This window comes from Oryctolagus cuniculus, chromosome 13, assembly GCF_051225735.1.
Source record: "Oryctolagus cuniculus isolate XC-2025 breed Fujian yellow rabbit chromosome 13, ASM5122573v1, whole genome shotgun sequence".
Classification (NCBI taxonomy): domain Eukaryota; kingdom Metazoa; phylum Chordata; class Mammalia; order Lagomorpha; family Leporidae; genus Oryctolagus; species Oryctolagus cuniculus.
The window spans coordinates 106,082,729-106,101,231 of record NC_142879.1 but is presented as its reverse complement, the minus strand read 5'-3'; the positions used below and the strand labels follow the sequence as shown (position 1 = coordinate 106,101,231).

General features: G+C 45.5%; 1 protein-coding gene across 6 annotated transcripts in view; it reads left to right on the top strand.

Annotated features, from left to right (window-relative positions):
- GPR158 (G protein-coupled receptor 158) overlaps nucleotides 1-18,503 on the top strand; it is a 347,460-nt gene that overhangs the window by 284,110 nt on the left and 44,847 nt on the right. For all 6 annotated transcript variants that reach the window (XM_051820964.3, XM_002717291.6, XM_089312446.1 and 3 more), the window contains one exon: nucleotides 15,929-16,038. In XM_051820964.3, the coding sequence (XP_051676924.3) occupies nucleotides 15,929-16,038 (110 nt within the window). The remainder of the gene's footprint in view (nucleotides 1-15,928; nucleotides 16,039-18,503) is intronic.

The window sequence follows — 18,503 nt, the reverse complement described above, 5'->3', positions numbered from 1 at the left end:
AATAGTGTTGTCTTGCAACATGATAGATTCCATCGTGCAGATGTGAGCACAAGGCTGTGACAGCAGAGAAGCAGCCTCCTGCCTGAGGATTGCTCAGAAAGCTCCAGAATAGAGTAGATATTTGCTGTCTGGAACCCTGAGCAGGGGGCTGCGGGCAGAGAGAGGAAGAGAGTCCTCTAGGAATAACGCACAAAGACGGGCATGGAGTCATGTCACTCTGTGGGTGTCAAGGGCTGGGAGGCACCACATGGCTAGAACATGGAACATGTTAGTGCTGGAAGAGAGGACTAATAGAGGATGCTGCGGACATAGAAGAAAGGTAGTTTGTATGCAGTGTAAGCGCTGATAAAGATCAAGAAGCCAAGGCCGGCGCCACGGCTCACTAGGCTAATCCTCTGCCTTGCGGCGCCGGCACACCGGGTTCTAGTCCCTGTTGCCCCTCTTCCAGTCCAGTTCTCTGCTGTGGCCAGGGAGTGCAGAGGAGGATGGCCCAAGTCCTTGGGCCCTGCACCCCATGGGAGACCAGGAGAAGCACCTGGCTCCTGCCTTCGGATCAGCGCGGTGCGCCGGCCACAGTGCGCTGGCCGCGGCGGCCATTGGAGGGTGAACCAACAGCAAAGGAAGACCTTTCTCTCTGTGTCTCTCTCTCACTGTCCACTCTGCCTGTCAAAATAAATAAATAAATAAAAATAAAAGAAGCAACAGTGGTTCCCAAGCAGGGGTGGGATATTACCAATTTATGCTTTGGGTAGAAAAGCTCTCACAAGATACAAAGGCTGGTCTAGTGGCAAGGAGATAAATTTGTGAAGATATTGAAAGAATCCACATGAGAAATGATGAAGGCTTGAACTGAGATTGTAGTTGTGGCGATAGGGTCAAATTGGAAAGAGATCTAAGGGAGCAATGGCCTGAGCTGATGTGTGTTTAAATGTAGTGAATTAGATGCTTGAGGGAGCAGCAAACTTAGATTCTTCTCTTATTCAGCAAGCAAGTATCGGTGGCCCACTATCCTCCAGGCGCAGGGCTTGGAAGAAGTGTACGTTGTGTGAACTATCATGCCCTGAAGGAGTACCTGATAAGAGAAAAGGCATATGAGACTGTTTTTAAAACAACACAATGAGCAGGCATTTGGCTTAGTGATTTAGACTCTGCGTGGGATCCAACATCCCACGTTAGGGTCCCTGGGTTCAGGTCCCAGCTCTGCTTCTGAATCCAGCTTCCTGCTAATGCACCTGGGAGACAGCAGGTGGTGGCTGAAGCACCCGGGTCCCTGCCACCCATGTGGGAGGCCCAGATTAAGTTCCTGGCTTCTGGCTTGCACCTGACAAGCAGCGGGTGTTGCAGGCATTTGTGGAATGAACCAAGAATGGAAGCATCTCTCCCTCCCTCTCCCTCTCTCCCCCCCTCTCCCTCCCTCTCCCTCTCTCCCTCTCTCTCCCTCCCTCTCCCTCTCTCCCTCCCTCTCCCTCCCTCCCCCTCCCCCTCCCCCTCCCCCTCCCTCCCCCTCCCCCTCCCCCTCCCTCTCCCTCTCCTCTTCCCTGCATTTCAAATAAATAAAAATTTTTAAAATACAGCATGGTAATTTTCACACAAGGCCTGAAGCTTCTAGCATTCCTTGGAAAGGTATGGAAAGCTTCCCTTCCCTACGAGGGGATATTTGAGCTGGATGAGCCTTTAGAGAACATTCCAAGGCAGATGGCTGGCAGGGGACGTCCGTGAGAAAAGCCGGCAGATCCTGAATGAGGCGTGCCAGGCAGGCTCGGGCTGTGGAAGGAGGAGAGGGGCCAGCATGTTTAGGCTGCACCAAGGTGTCAGGATATCACCTGACATTGGGGCTAACTCTGCTCACAAGTGCTCAGGGAGGATGGCGCGTCAGGATAGTCATTTACTCCTGCGCTGGTCACAGGACGGGAGGTGAAGGCCAGGGGAGCAGAGGGGGTGGAGGAGCCATGAACTGAGGGTGCGCTGAGCTGCAGGGGACGGCAGCGATAGGGCCGGGAAGAAGGCTGCAGATGCTCTTGTGGGTGATGGGTACCTTAGGGTTCGGTGTATAGCAATGTGGAGAACGCATTGAATGAGCTTCAAGGGAGAAGGTCTGCGTCTAAATACAGAAACGCAGTTAATTATCTGAGTGTTGGCTTGAGATAACCTGGGCAATTAGTAGCTTGCCTTATGTCAATAAGGAAGTGAAACTTTTAGAGAACAGAAGTAATTTTCATTAAAAAGAGGGAGAACAGGCATTAGGCCTAGTGGTGAATATTCCCTTACCTCATGGCAAAATCCCTGGGTTTCAGTCTTGTCTCTAGCTCCTGACTCCATCTTCCTGCTATTGCAGACCCGAGAGGCAGCAGGTGAGGGCTCGAATAGTTGATCGCAGCCACCTGTGTGGTGGAGACCAGAATGGTCTCATAGTAGCTTCAGCTGCAGTCTCAGCCCAGTCCCAGCCATCTTTGACATTTGGGGAGTGAACCAGCGGACCAAAGAGAGCTCTCTCTCCCTCTCTCTCCCTCTCCCTCCCTCTCCCTCCCTCTCCCTCCCTCTCCCTCCCTCTCCCTCCCTCTCTCTCTCTCTCTCCTCCTCTCCCTCTCCTTTTCTCCCTTTCTCTCCCTTTCTTTCTCTCTCTCCCTCTCTCTTCTTCTTCTCAAATAGATAAATTAATTTTTTCTTATAAAGGGCACATTCTGTGGAGGATATCAACAATGCAGAGTAATTCTACCTTTGATACTCTTAAGCTATGTCATTTGGGCAAAGCCATTTAATTTGCTAGGTATCTGCATTCAGGAAAAGTGAGAATGGAGTTTGTAACAGAATAAAACCCTGTTGTTGACCTTTGTTATTAGCAATCCTGTGTTCCACAGAGCACTCGCCAAGAGGAAGGAGAATGGTAGGAGGATTAACGATACAGTGAGCAAATCCACTTGCTAGTGCTTGCTGACAAATTCCGAAGCACTCTATGGCAACCTGTGGTTACACTTAGGTATTTATTTTCAGCCCGTTTTGTTTGGAGCTGAGCAATAGGGGAGGAGGCAGCGAGTCAGCCTGGAGCAAGCCAACCCGCCAGCTCCCTCATCATAGGGATTTGATGGGATTGATGCTAATTTGCCATTGGGAGCGAGTTTATTCTGGATCTTGGTAGAATCACCTAATGCCCACTGTGAACAGGAGCAGAAAGGGGTTTGCATCAGTCCTTAAGGAATAAATATAGGAGCGATAATTATACCACTTGGGTCAGCATAGTACTTTCAGAGTCTCTTGTGGGAGACGTGGTCGGCATGACCAGTTCAAGGTCCTGCAGGTTGTAAGTGGCCGAGCCGTCCCATGGGTCTCCAGACCCTCTTGTCTTCCCAGGACATCAATCTGCTTGTCAGCTACTAGACACTTCCTGCTGGTGGGGCATTGAGAATTGGTCCCGGCCACAGCGGTGTCTCCACAGAGGGAGGCATAGGACCAGCAGACCAGTCTGAGCTGTGACTTTGGTTTGCACAAGTGCAGTATTAGACTTCCAGTTTCCGGGGTGGTTTTATGGAACCTGTTGTATTCTGTGTTTTGCACACTTCCATCAGCCAATTTGGAATGGGGACTATTCATGTGAATCTTTGGTCTCTAAACAGAAAGCTTTGGACCCCCACAATGCATGGTCTACACCAGGCTATCCGTGAAATGATAAATATGTATACTAAGCTAAACACCTGGGTCTGCAGACACTGGGTTTTTGTGTATTCTCTTCTTGGCCTTCAAAGACTTTGCTGGTAGTCATTTTATTATGTATTATGTCTCTGCATCATTTTTCTTCATTTCTCAAAATGCTTTTGCTTGTTTATTGAGTCCTGGTGTTCTTTGGATTGTCTGGTCTCTCTGGGGTCATTCTCCTCTCCTGTCATGTCCATGTTACCTCATCTCATGATTAGCCTTGTCTCCACCTCGCTCTCTGATCCCAGTCCTTAGAAAACACTCCCCACTTCCCATACTCAGAACCAGGTCCTTAGACCGATTTAAGTGAAGGCATCAAACTCTTTCATACAATTTTTATATTCTGCTATTATAAATGTGACATTCTCATTGTAAAAAAAATTACCAAAAGATGTAAGTGAAAGAGTTAAAAGTCTCCCTACCCCTTAGCCCTCCCAGCCCATGTGCCCAGGGTGAAGTGGGTCACTGGTCTCCTCATGTGAATTCAAACTGTGCTTGTGATGTGTGTGGAGTCTGTCTTCATATTGTCCGACAACTTGCTTAGGATGTAGCAGTTTCTCTTAACGGTGTTTCTACAACAACAAAATCAGATCCTCTTAATTATTTTACATTTCATGGTTGTCCATTGCATGGATGTGACATGAATGATCTGTCCCCTCTAGGATAGAATGTTTCCATAATTTCTGCTCTATTGGTTAAGATTTATTTATTTATTTGAAAGTCAGAATTAGAGAGAGAGAAGGAGAGAAAAGAAGTTTTCCATCCACTGGTTCACTCTCCAAGTGGTCGCAACAGCCAGGGCTGGGCCAGGCTGAAGTGAGGAGCCAGGAGTTTCATCCAAGTCTCCCATGTGAGTGCAGGGGCCTAAGCACTTGGACTATCCTCTGCTGCCTTCCCAGGCACATTAACAGGGAGCTGGATGAGAAGTGGCATAGTCAGGACTCAAACCGGCTCCCATATGGGATGCCAGACCATGGCTTTAACCCACTGAGCCACAGCACCAGCCCCCAGCAAATTTTCTGGAGTGCACATCTTTTCGTAGTTTGTGAGAGAGACAGTTTTCCAGAAATAGAACTCTCGCTGCATTTTACTTCTCAAGTGTTCTTCTCACCCTTCTCTGACCTCAGTCTGGGCATTGACTGTCCCAGTTCCATAAGGGGCTGGAAACGAGGGGAGCAGCCCCGGGCCCTGGTCATGTTAACGCCACCTGTTAATTACTGTAAAGATGATTTCACAAGCAAGTTGTTAGTGACTCAGGCTGTGCCCTGGCCCACAGATTCATTTTCCATGAGGGAGACCTGGACTTTCCTCTATGCCGTCACTTCAGAGGGCTCTTGCTAGAACAAAGTCATATGAGAAAACTAGCCATGGATTTCAATGCTTTGGGCACCAAAATAAACTTATCTTTTACCTGCATTTTCCACGAACAACTTGAAGAACTCTGTTACTGTAAAACCTGTGTAATAATTCCAACATTCAACCAGAATTGAAGACCATGGGATTGGTTTATGACTTCCAGTCTTTCCCACAATTATGGCCACATCTCTCTGACCCAGTCATTCAGCCTTCAGGATGTCACTCTGCTTCCATAATTTTTCCTCACCAATGACTCCATTTAAAAAATTTATTTACCCATTTGTTAACCAAGGTCTTTATATTTATTCATTTCTTTTTACTTGTGAATTATTTTTTACCAAATAAACAGTGTGATCCAGTTCAGCCCCACCATGGTCACTGCGCTGAGCAAGGTTAGCAACTTGTAGAGCAGCGGGTCTTCCTCCGCATCCAGCGCCCCCCCCCCCCCCCCCACGGACCCGGGCAGGGCTGGCGGGAAAGCCCAGTAACAATGAGTTCATGCCCCAGCCCGAGTCCCCCGCTCTGCCACTCTCAAGCTGTGTGGCCTCCAAGTTTATTCCTTTTATAAAAAAACTTTTTATTAATATAAAGAGAACAGATTTCATGTGTTTCATAAGTACAAGTCTAAGAAGATAACCTTAGTGCCCTCCCTCCTTTCCTCCCTCTTTCAATCCCCTTCCTTCCTTCCTTCCTTCCTTTTTTTCTTTAATCTTTATAAAAACATAATTTCAGTCCACTCTTTAATCACAGGCTTAATGCAGCACTAACCATAATATTCATTAAGTAAAAGGCAGACCCCAGTTCCACAGGGTATAAACAACAATTAAGTCACAAGATGTCTGTTTCATTCTTGTACATTTTTTTGTATTAACTACTACATATCGGAGAAAACATATGATATTTTCTTTCTGGGATTGGCTTCTTTAACTAAGCATAATGGTTTGCAGATGCATCCATTTTGTTGGAAAAGAAGTATTTCATTCTTTTTTATGGTGAGTAGTATTCCATAGTGTAGATATACAACATTTCCTTTATCCAATCATCTATTCAAATAACTCATATGCTGATTCCATTTCCTTTGATAAATTCTCAGGAGTGGAATGGCTGGGTCATAAGGCAGATCTATTTACAGAGTGAGGAGTTCTGAGGAATCTGCATACTGTCTTCCATAATGGTTATACTAGTTTACATTCCCACCAACAGCAGATTAGGATACCTACATTTTCCTCACTTTGGCACCAACATCTATTATTTTTAATTTTTGGATGGTAGCCATTCTAACTGGGGTGAGGTAAAACCTCATTGTGCTTTCCATTTCCATTCGCCAGATGACTAGTGATCCTGAGTACTTTTTCATGTGTCTGTTGACTTATTTCATTCTTTGAAAAATGCCTGTTCATGTCATTTACCCATTTCTTAACTGCACTGTTTGTTTTGTTGTGTTGAGTTTCTTGAACTCTTTATAGATCCTGAATATTAATCCTTTATCAGTTGCATAGTTTGAAAATATTTTCTTCCATTCTGTTGGTTGCCTCTTCACTTTATTGAGTGTTTCCTTTGTGGTGTAGAAGCTTCTTAGCTTGATGTAATCCTATTTGTCTATTTTTGCTTTCATTGCCTGTGCTTCTGGGGTGTTTGCCTATTCCATTGTCTTACAGAGTTACCCCACTGTTTTCCATTAATATTTTGATGGTATCAGGTCATAGATTTTGCTCCTTGATCCATTATGAGTTGATTTTTGTGTAAAGTATAAGGTCTTGTTTCATACTTGTGCACATGAAGATCCAATTTTTCTAGCATCATTTGTTGAAGACACTGTCCTTTCTCCAAGGATTGATTTTCAGCTCTTTTGTCAAAGGTTAGTTGATTGCAGCTGTGTGGATCAATTTCTGGGGTTTCTGTTCTGTCCCATTAGTTACATGTCTGTTTTTGTGCCAGTACCAGGCTGTTTAATTATAATTACCCCGTAGTATGTCTTGAAATCTGGTATTGTGATGTCTCCCGGCTGTTTGTTGTTTAAGATTACCTTAGCTAATGCCAATCAAAATGCCAAGAACATTCTTCTCAGATCTAGAAAAAAATGATGGAAAAATTCACATGGAAACACAAGAGACCCTGAATAGCTAAAGTGTATTTCTTACGTGGCCATGCTTCTGCTGCCCCAAGTGTGAAGTGGGGTTGACAGTAATAACGCCTCCCTTTGTTATTGTTATTGTAGGGCACCAACAGTACGTGGGATGCAGCAGGCATTCATTGAACGTGATTATTCTGTTATAGCACAGTCCCCTTGCAAAGAGCTACTTCCTCCTCTTGTGGCTCAGACTTCGCTTTCTTTGACTCCGTCTGTTGGCTGAAGGCTGCCATGTGCCCTCCACTTTCCATCTTCCAGAACTGTACCGTGGTCTATCCCCTGAAGTCCTCTCCTGTCACACCCATTCTGGCCTTGGGTGTTTAGAGACATTTAAGACTTGCAAAAAGAACAGCTGTGGTGGTATTCCACCTGACAGGTTTTACTTAAGGTCTTCCTTTTTCCTTAATCACAATTAAAACACAGACCTATAGACCTTAAAAGATCCAGATTAGTTTTCCCAATCCACAGTGACCATATATTTGTTACTGTTACTGTTTAAAACATATTGCAACCAACAAAGTCATCCCTCAGGAGTTGGCATCATGAAGTTCCCAGAATTACAGACTCGATAATGGGTAGGTCTCTGTAGGAGAAGCGTCCCCTGGTGGATTTCATTCCTTTTTATGTTTTTCTTTTTAAATATTTATGTATTTATATGAAATGCAGAGCTACAGAAAGTGAGGGTGAGTTCTATCTACTGGTTCACTCCCCAAATGACCCCAACAACTTGGTCTGGGCCCAGCTGCCGGGCACCCCTAGAGCAGGGACAGCAGCCAGCTGGTGGAGGTCTCTGCAGCGCCTCTCACAGGTGAACTCACAGGCTAAGAGCACTCGCCACCTCCCCCACTGGAAGACGGACGGGGTGGTGCAGTTCTTGTGAACATGAACTCTGCATCAAAATGCCTACACTCCCATCCTCAAATCCCAGCTCAGACACTTCCTAGTTGTGTGACCCTGGACACACCACTGACGCTCTGTGCCTTGTACAAGTCAGTCCCCCTTTATAATGTATTGAGAGGATTAAATTAAACCACGACTTTGGGGGCTGGCACTGTGGTGTGGTAGGTTAATCCTCCACCTGCAGGCCAGCATCCCACAGGGGCACTGGTTTGAGCCCCGGCTACTCCACTTCTGATCCAGCTCTCTGCTATGGCCTGGAAAAGCAGTAGAAGATGGCCCAAGTCCTTGGGCCCCTGCACCCAAATGAGAGACCAGAAGAAGCTCCTGGCTCCTGGTTTCAGATCAGCCCAGCTCTGGCCATTGCAGCCATTTGGGGAGTGGAAGATCATTCTCTCTGTCCCTCCCTTTCACTGTAACTCTACCTCTCAAATAAATAAATAAAATCTTAAAAAATAAACAAATAAACCACTATCCAGAAGATTAAATAGGAAAAATATGCAGAAATTTTTACTTTATAAATGTAAATATTTTGTCATTTATGTAGAATACTCATCCTGCTAAATCATAACTTCTTTGAGGAACTACTCCACACCTGATTGATTTTTATGGCTTCCAAATCCCTTACCCTCTCACTCAGAATAAATAAATATTGTAAATGTGAATTGGAATCACAATCATTGGTGAATACCAAGTAGAGTCTTCCGATAGTTTCTTTTGAAAATAACATTTTTAATAGATTTATTTTATTTATTTGAAATTCAGAGTTGGAGAGAGAGAGAGAGAGAGACAGAGAGAGAGAGAGACGGGGTGGGGAGGGAGGGGAAGAGACAGATCTTCCATCTGCCAAATGGCCACAATGGCCAGGGCTGGGCCAGGCTGAAGCCAGGAGTCAGGAGCTTCATCTCAGTCTCCCATGTGGGTGCAGGGGCCCAAGGACTTGGCTCATCTTCTGCTGCTTTCCCTGGCACATCAGCAGGGAGCTGGATCAGAAGTGGAGCAGCCAGGCCACAAACCAGTGCCCAAGTGAGATGCCGGTGTCACAGGCATCAGCTATAGTTGCTGTGCCCCAGTGCCAGCCCCTGATAACATTTTCATTTTAAAATGAACTAAAATGGGCCAGCGCCGCGGCTCAATAGGCTAATCCTCCGCCTGTGGCACTGGCACACCAAGTTCTAGTCCCGGTCGGGGCGCCGGATTCTGTCCCTGTTGCCCCTCTTCCAGGCCAGCTCTCTGCTGTGGCCCGGGAGTGCAGTGGAGGATGGCCCAAGTGCTTGGGTCCTGCACCCCATGGGAGACCAGGAGAAGCACCTGGCTCCTGGCTTCAGATCAGGGTGGTGTGCCGGCCGCAGCACGCCGGCCAACAGCAAAGGAAGACCTTTCTCTCTCTCTCTCTCTCTCTCTCTCACTGTCCACTCTGCCTGTCAAAAAAAAAAAATAAACTAAATGAACATTATCTTTTATAAACATTAATAAGAGTTGTTGTTTTTAGAAACTCTAAAGGAAATAATAGCGGGGAAAACCCTCTATACCTTAAAATCAGTCACTCAAACTCACAATAGGGTGAGTCAGTAGAGCCACCTATTCTTAAGGTGTAAACACGCATAAATTGTTCCAAAGATGGAATATTGAAGTGTAGTTCATGTCTACTGTAATGTTATTCAAATGCTACTGGGCGTTTTACATTAATAACTTATGTAAAGAGATACAACAAAAGCAAAAGCCAGCTGCTGGTGTGGCTGCTTTGCAGGGAGCGGACTCATCCTGGTGTGATGGATCATAAGCTGTCAATATTTCAGCACCCTGTTAATATTTTATTTCTTAATCCATGTACTGTACATACCCAAGTGAAAATAAATGTCATTCTTTTCTAAAAAAATGAACTAAGATGGAGAGAAGGTTTACAGTGTATAAACTTTCTGTTTGCAAAGCCCATGGAATAGAGAAGCACACCCTCTCCAGTTTTACAGTTAATTCACAGAGACACCCACAGAGATACTTGCAATATAGAATAAGGAAGGAAAAGTGGAAGCGACTATAGGAATTCACATTGTGGCTGGAGAGCAAAAAGGATTCAGTGAGAGGATAGGACGTGGTTATACTGCAGTGAGAATGGTAACTTTTAGAGCAAAACATAAATAAGTCAACTTTCCTAGTATTATCAGTCAGTGCTTATCGAACGCCTAGCTACTCTACCAGGTGCTGTTTGCTCACCACACACTGTTGCATTTGAACTTCAGAGTGGGCTCCAGAGGAAGTATCATTATGACGGTGTTATGTCCATTTCACAAATGGGACAACTGAGGCATAGCAGGGTCATGGTGAGTCATTTGTCGGGGTTACACAACTGAGAGCATAGAGGCAGGTGGGGGTGCAGGAAGGCCAGACCCGGAGCCTGTGCTGTCTGCCACCACCTGCTTTGCCTCTGCTGCTCCTACCCAAGAGCTCTAGGTCCTAAGGCTGGACCGCTCCTAGGAATGCATTCGGTTCAGTCCAAAGTCCTCAATTCTTCACCTGTGAAAAAAAGGCTGGAAGATGTATCTATAGTTCCCAAACCTGCCAAAAGGAATCATTTCTTTTAAAATGAATCACTAGGGCCAGCAGGTTAAGCTGCCACACGTGACAACAGCAGCCCACAGCAGAGCCGCAGTTCGAGTCGCAGCTGCTCTGCTTCCAGTCCATACCTGCTAAGGTGCCTAGGAGGACAACAGACGATGGCCCAAGTGCTGGGGTCCCTGCCACCCATGTGGGAGACCAGGATGGAATCTGTGGGCTCCTGGCTCCAGCCTGGCCCTGCCCCAGCTGTTAGGGCCATTTGGAGAGTGAACCAGTAGGTTAAAGGTCTTTTGTTCTCTGTCTCACTTCTCTCTCTCTCTATTATTCCATGTTTCAATAAATAACTTTAAAAATAAACATGAAATTAAGAATTCTGCAAAATCTATGTTATCATTGTTCAGCTGTGCTCATTTGTTAGAGAGAGCTTAATGTACAAAGTAAAACTTTACAATATCTCACATAATTTTGCAGCCCTAGTAATCCACTATTCTACAGTAATTTCTGAGGTCATTTCTCATGGAAATACTTGAGATTTTATGTGCTGTAGACTTTAGATTCTCAGTCTCTGCTCTGCCACTTCTTTCTGCTGTGAAGAGGAACTCACTGTAATCTCCAAGCCCCTTCATCATCTAGCAAAGTTTCTCAATTAGTTTTTCCCCCTAAATTTTCTCTTCTTCCTTCAGCTTAAATATCTTAATAAACAACAAAGTCATTTGCCAGAGAGGTTAAAGACACTACTTAGGACGCCCACAACCCATATGGAAGTGCCAGCTTCCTGCCGGCGCACACCCTGGGAGGCAGCAGGTGATGGCTCAAATACTTGGGGCTCCGTCACCCATATGGGAAACCCAGGTCAAGTTCTGGGTTCCTGCTTTGGTCTGGCCCACCCTGGCTGTCGCAGCATTTGGAGAGTGAACTAGTAGGTAGGCAGTTTCTCTCTGTCTGTCTGTCTTCTGTCTCTCATCCTTACAAATAAAATAAATACATCTTTTATAAATAAATACAATATATTAGTCATATTTAGAATATAAATTATAGAATTTTAATTTGTTTTGTGAAAATAATAAATAAATGAAATAGTTTTAAAATCAATATTCTGCTGAATCCAAACATTCTTTGGGTAGACTAAATCCTGAAGACAAATCCTTATCTTTATTTTCACCTAGGCATGGAGAACTGGAGTATTAAAGACAAATAATGGTGTACCAGTGAATGAGTAAAGCTGAAAGGGAATTTTAACTGACACTTAAAATTGTGTGTATCTATGGAGCAGTGTCTCAATGCATATCTACTTTATGCGATATTCAATCTAGGGTAAATGTATCAGACATGTATCATCTCTTTTCGGTGAAAACATTCACAATTCTCTCTTCTTGTTTATATCTCCAGTGTACATAGTACATTATTGTTATCTGTAGTCATCCAGCTGTGTAATGGAACATCAAAACCACTTCCCCCCAGCTATAACTTAGTGCCCTTCATCAACCTTTCCACTCCTTTCCTGTCCCCGAGCTTGTGGTAACCACGATTCTCTCAACTTGTTTGAGATCTTTTTTAAAGGTCCCACATGAATGAGATCATCTAGTAGTTTTCTTTCTTTGCCTTGCTGGTGTCACTGAATGACCCCATGTGGTCACAAATGAAAGGGTCTCATCCATTTATGCCCATGGTATTCCATTGTGTGTAAATTTCATTTTCGTTATTCGTTGGTTGGTAAACACTTAGGTTGTTTCTGTTTCTTGGCTGTTGTGAATGGTGCTGCAGGGAACATGGGAGTGCTGACGTCCTTTCAACAGATGGATTTCATTTCCCTCTTGTCTCTACCTGGAGTTGGGGGGCGGGGATTGCTACACCATATATTGATTCCGTTTTTAGAACATCCATACCATTGTCTGTATTAGCTGCCTTACTTTACATTCCCACAACATAAGGACTCCCTTTTTTCTACATCCTCCCAACTCCTCTTATCTTTTGTCTTTTTGATAATAGCCAATCTAACTGAAAGTGAGATTATATCTTGGTGTGATTTTTTTATTTTTTATATATTTTTTTTTTATTTTTTGACAGGCAGAGTGGACAGTGAGAGAGAGAGAGAGAGAGAGAGAGAAAGGTCTTCCTTTACCGTTGGTTCACCCTCCAATGGCTGTGGCTGGCGCACTGCGCTGATCCGAAGCCAGGAGCCAGGTGCTTCTCCTGGTCTCCCATGGGGTGCAGGGCCCAAGCACCTGGGCCATCCTCCACTGCACTCCCTGGCCACAGCAGAGAGCTGGCCTGGAAGAGGGGCAACCGGGACAGAATCCGGCGCCCCAACTGGGACTAGAACCCGGTGTGCTGGCGCCGCAGGCAGAGGATTAGCCTAGTGAGCCGCGGCACCGGCCCTTGGTGTGATTTTGATTTGTGTTTCCTTGATGATTAGTGATGTTGAACATTTTTCATCTACCCATTGACCATTTGTTTGTATTCCTTTGAATACATTCCTATTCAAGTCTATGACCCGTCTTTAATTGGATTATTTGTTCCTGTGCTATTGACTTGAGTTCCTTGTAGATTCTGGTTATCAATCCCTTGTCACTTATAGCTTACAAATAGTTTTCCCATTCTGTAAGTCTTGTTTCTTTTGCTGTGCAAAAAGAAACTTCTTCTAAGTTTGGTGGAATCCCATTTGTCTAGTTTTGCTTTGGTTTCCTGTGCTTTTGAGGTCTAAACCATAAAAATCTGTTCATCCCAATATTGTGCAACATTTTCTGTGTTTTCTTCTAACAGTTCCATGGTCTTAACCCTCACACTTATGTCTTTATTCTGTTTGAGTTGACTTTCTACATAGCAGAAGGCAAGCATCTAGTTTGATTCTTTTGCGTGTGGAGATCCAGTTATCCCATCCCCACTTATTGAAAAGATTGTCCTTTCTCCAGTGGGTGTTCTTGGCACCTTTGTGCAGATGCATGCGTAACTTCCAGCCTCCCTATTTAGTGCACTTTCTAACCTTCTAATATTTTCTTTTTACTTGCTAGAATCTCTTTGTTTCATTGTGAAGGCCTCTTGTTAGCATAACTTGTAGGACAAGCTTTTTTGTGATCCGTCTCTTAGTTTTTGTTTGGGAATGTCTTTATTTTCTTTCATATCTACAGGATAGCTTTGCTGGGTATAGCATTCTTGATTGACAGGTAATTTTTTCTTCACCACTGTGAAAATGCCATCCCATTCTCCCTTGGCCTGTAAGTCTCTGCCCCGAAGTCTGTAGTCTTTCTCTGGTAGCTTTGAGAATCCTCTGCTGACCTTCAACCTTGGGGAACTTGGGTAGACTTGGTTGAGTTAAATCTGGCTGGTGACCTCTAACCTTCCTGTATCTGGATAGTTAGTTATACCTTTAAGAGTTGAAAATGTGGGGCCAGCGCTGTGGTGTAGCAGGTTAAAGCCCTGGCCTGAAGCTCCGACATCCCATATGGGTGCTGGTTCTAGTCCCGGCTGTTCCTCTTCTGATCCAGCTCTCTGCTATGGCCTGGGAAAGCAATAGAAGTTGGCCCAAGTGCTTGGGCCCCTGCATCCATGTGGGAGACCCGGAAGAAGCTCCTGGCTTCAGATTGGCTCAGATGAAGACCTTTCCCTCTCCCTCTCCCTCTCTGTAACTCTGTTTCAAATAAATAAAATAAATCCTTTAAAAAAAAAAAAGAGTTGAAAATGTTTTTATTTGACTTCATAAGCCCACAGAGCAACATTGTCTCCTACCCTTCCTACCCTCTTCCCTCCCAGCAGCTGGTATGAATTCACATGTGAGTGAGATGGTGCAGTACTCGTCTTTCTTTGCCTGGCTAATATCAGTAAGCATAATGACCTCCATGTGGTCACAGATGAAAGGAGTTCGTGCTTTCTTAGGGCTGAATATTATCCACTGTGTGTGAATATCACACTGTCTGCTCACTCCTACTTTTACCTTTCATTAATTGTCCTTGACACTATTGTCGGGTGTTTTCCCTGCTCTGTGAGAATTTTATCCTGGTTTGATGTCTTTATACAGTGGACATATTTGAGAACTACCAGGACAAAGTTTTAGTATTGACACTCTTGGTACTGCTGGAGAGAGAGGCTCCATTTGTAAAATAGTCTCCACCACATGGCCCCCAACAATCCTCAAGTCTCTGGTATGAGAAACCAAAGCAAAGCTCAGGTGTAGGCAGTGGGTATATTTTGTTAGAATGGTGTCACCTTCAGTAAAACCAGTTCAGGTAGAAGATTGAACGTCTACACGTTTCAACAGCATCAAGCCTTCTGCACCACTGTACATGGCTCACTATGTAGGGCCAAACCAACTCTGATTCTAACAGGCTTGCTCATGGCTGCACAGTAGCATGTAGAAGGTTGTAGGGTGCCTTCTTCTCACTGGCCTTGGTAGCTTGTATTTGCATCTTGCAGCCCAGTTCCTGGCTCATGGTAAATGCTCCATTGATATTTGTTGAATGAAAACCCCATGGCAAGAAGTGAGGAGTTCGTGAGATCACTGAACCCAATGCAAAGTTACGTAGTGAAGAAGGGATGCAGCACCGAGCCATCTCATCGGGGCCATTCCAGACAGGGGAATGGTGTTGCCAGAAGGGTGGAGGTGGGAAGAAGCCAGGCTCCAGTGGAGAATGGCCAAGGGAGCCACTGGCCTGGCTTGCCCATGTTGGGAAGTCATGGCGATAAACCCAGACACACCACAGATGTAGAGACAGTTGGTAGAAACTCTCAAAAGGTGGATGGAAGGCCGGCGCCGCGGCTCACTAGGCTAATCCTCCGCCTAGCAGCGCCGGCACACCGGGTTCTAGTCCCGGTTGGGGCGCCGGATTCTGTCCCGGTTGACCCTCTTCCAGGCCAGCTCTCTGCTGTGGCCCGGGAGTGCAGTGGAGGATGGCCCAGGTGCTTGGGCCCTGCACCCCATGGGAGACCAGGAAAAGCACCTGGCTCCTGGCTCCTGCCATCGGATCAGTGCGGTACGCCGGCCGCAGCGCGCTGGCCGCGGCGGCCATTGGAGGGTGAACCAACGGCAAAGGAAGACCTTTCTCTCTGTCTCTCTCTCTCACTGTTCACTCTGCCTGTCAAAAAATTAAAAAAAAAAAAAGGTGATGGAAAGGATTCAGATTTGACTTAGGAGCAGTAGGGAGGCTCTGTAGTTGTTTGCTCTGGACAGCAAATGAGCAAAGCAGCATTTGCTAGATTACCCAAATGGGGGCTGTGTGTGAACGTCAGGTGTCAAAGCTCCGGCCGTGGCAGGTGGGTCGTCAGCTGACACTGAAGGTTTTCCGTTCTGCTCCCCTCCCACAGGTGGTCATTCTGTACTTCGAGCCAAGCACATTTCGCTGCATTCTTCTCAGATGGACACGTCTTCTTGGGTTTGCCACCGTGTATGGAACTGTCACTCTTAAGCTTCACAGGTATGTTATGTGTCCCGAGACTTCACTGCAGTGGGAGGACCAGCCCGTTGGGCCGAATGCTTCAGGACTGTCCGCGTATGTGGTCCATTTCAAGGATGTAGGTAACGAGATTACACCTGCTTTTCACTTTCAAGGCATCATCTTTTGGATTCTCTGGAGAAATCTTTACTATAACCAAATTGAACAATATGTCTTAAATGTGCCCTTGGTTATGGAAAGTTTAATTCCGAATAGCAAACAAGTTTAGACAGTGAAGCAGAAGGGATACACAGACGGGAGAGGTACACATCCAGAGCTACCCTGGAATCCTATGACGTAGACATTTGCGCTTACCACAGAGAAACCCCTTCCTATTTCCCAGGCTCCAGGCCCCAGGGCCACCAAGGTGTTCCTGGGTCAACTTCGAAAAATCAAGTGTTCTCGATCTTCCTCCTTAACCAGTGTGCCCCAGTGACTGTCAGCAGCACTGTGCATGCCCTGAGCTACCAGGAAGGAGGAGGCAACACAATGCATCTCCTCTCTAGAAAGCCCCGAGATGCGTGGCAGGGACTGAGCACATACTAGCGATGAGTGCGTGAGTGACAGTGCTGGGTGCGGACATGACGGCCACGTCCATAGCTCTCCCACACTCAACCTGGTGGGAATCTCCTGACTCACTCGGCGCTGTCTCTGTGTGTTCCCTAGAGTCAGGAGCACATAACCCCGCGGGCTTCAAGGAGATGCTTGTAAGGGAGGGGGTGCCGGCACGTCATTAAATAGCACCAAATTGTGCCGTGAGAAAATGCTTCCATTCCGGTTCTCTTTCAGTCCTTCTGACTAGCTCCAGAAGAAAGGCTAGTGCAGAGCGAGTGGCTCTTTCACACCTGCTGAGCAGTTGCTAACTTGTGTCTGCAACAGGAGACTCGGGCTTCCAGCTCAGAGCTTCCACTGCTGTCGCAGCTCGGTCAGACTCAGTAGCTTTGTTTCAATGTATCCATTTTTTTTTTTTTTTTTTGACAGGCAGAGTGGACAGTGAGAGAGAGAGAGAGAGAGAAAGGTCTTCCTTTTGCCGTTGGTTAGCTAGCGGCTTTTCATGGATAAGGTGGCTAGCTCAAGTTTCCTTTAAAATATTTCAAAGCTATAAATAGCATTTGACTTAAAGAAAATGGTGGTTGCTGCACAGATACCACTGAAATCCCCAACGTGGCACACAGATGATGGGAATTTGGGAAACCAGGTGCCATCATCATCTCAGACCGGAGTGAACAAGTGAACAGTATTTTCTCTCTGTGTCTTCAGAAGTCATTCCAGTGAAAAGTCTCTTCACTGGAGGCTTAAACTGCATGGAAATTATTTATTTTTTAAAGATTTGTTTTATTTTTATTTGAAAGGCAGAGTTACAGAGAGGCAGAGAAGGGAGAGAAGTCTTCCATCTGCTGGTTCACTCCCCAGATGGCTATAATGGCCAGAGCTGGGATGATCCAAAGCCAGGAGCCAGGAACTTCTTCCAGGTCTTCTGTAGGGGCCCAAGCACTTGGGCCATCTTCCACTGCTTTCCCAGGCCATAGCAGAGAGCTGGATCAGAAGTGGAGCAGCTGGGACTCGAACCGGAACCCATATGGGATGTTGACACTACAGGTGGCGGCTTTACTTGCTACACCACAGCACCAGCCCCACATGGAAACAATTTCCAATGTAATGGGCTGGTTATTCTCATCCTGTGTGAACCATGTGGCTTCACTATTCAGATCCCCCCCCCATATTTCTTAAGTTTAACTGACTCCAATATTGTTGCGTTCTGTAAACTGAACCACCAGCCTCCCAGGAGAATCTGAGCAGCCTGAAGTTTGCACCGGCTGATGCAACCTTGCATCTCCCATGTTGGAAGCTGTACTTGACCATGTCATGATCCAGCTATGTGGTGAATGGACGAATGGGTGGGTGGTTACAGTGAATGGAGCCACACTGGGTGTTTTTTTGCCTGGTATCTCTTAGATTTAAACAGTGTGTATCCCCAAGGAAGGACTCCTAAGCTTTCATAAAGGCATGGTAGACAGGAAAGACAATTTGTGAGAAATCCAAATTGCTATAGCCTATTTATGTGACTGAGTTGGTAAATTACTTTAACATCTGAGAATTGGTTTTCTCATCTATAAAATGCTTTAATATCTCATGTATACAGAATTAGTATATTTAATGATAGTATAGTTAACCCCACTATCAGTAAAGGAGTTCAACAAATAGTATGAAGAGAAAGAGAACAAAACAAAGCAAAACAGAACAGAACCTTGTTCCTCAATGGAAGAGACGAGGGCTGTAAACAATCATCTATATTTGTGACACCAAATCAGGGAAAACATGATATCTGTCTCTTGGCTTATTTCATTAAGTATAATGGCTTCCAATTCTGACCATCTTGTTGAAAAAGAGAGAATTTTGGGTTTCCTTTTAACAGCTGAGTAGTACTCCATGGTATGTGGTGTGTG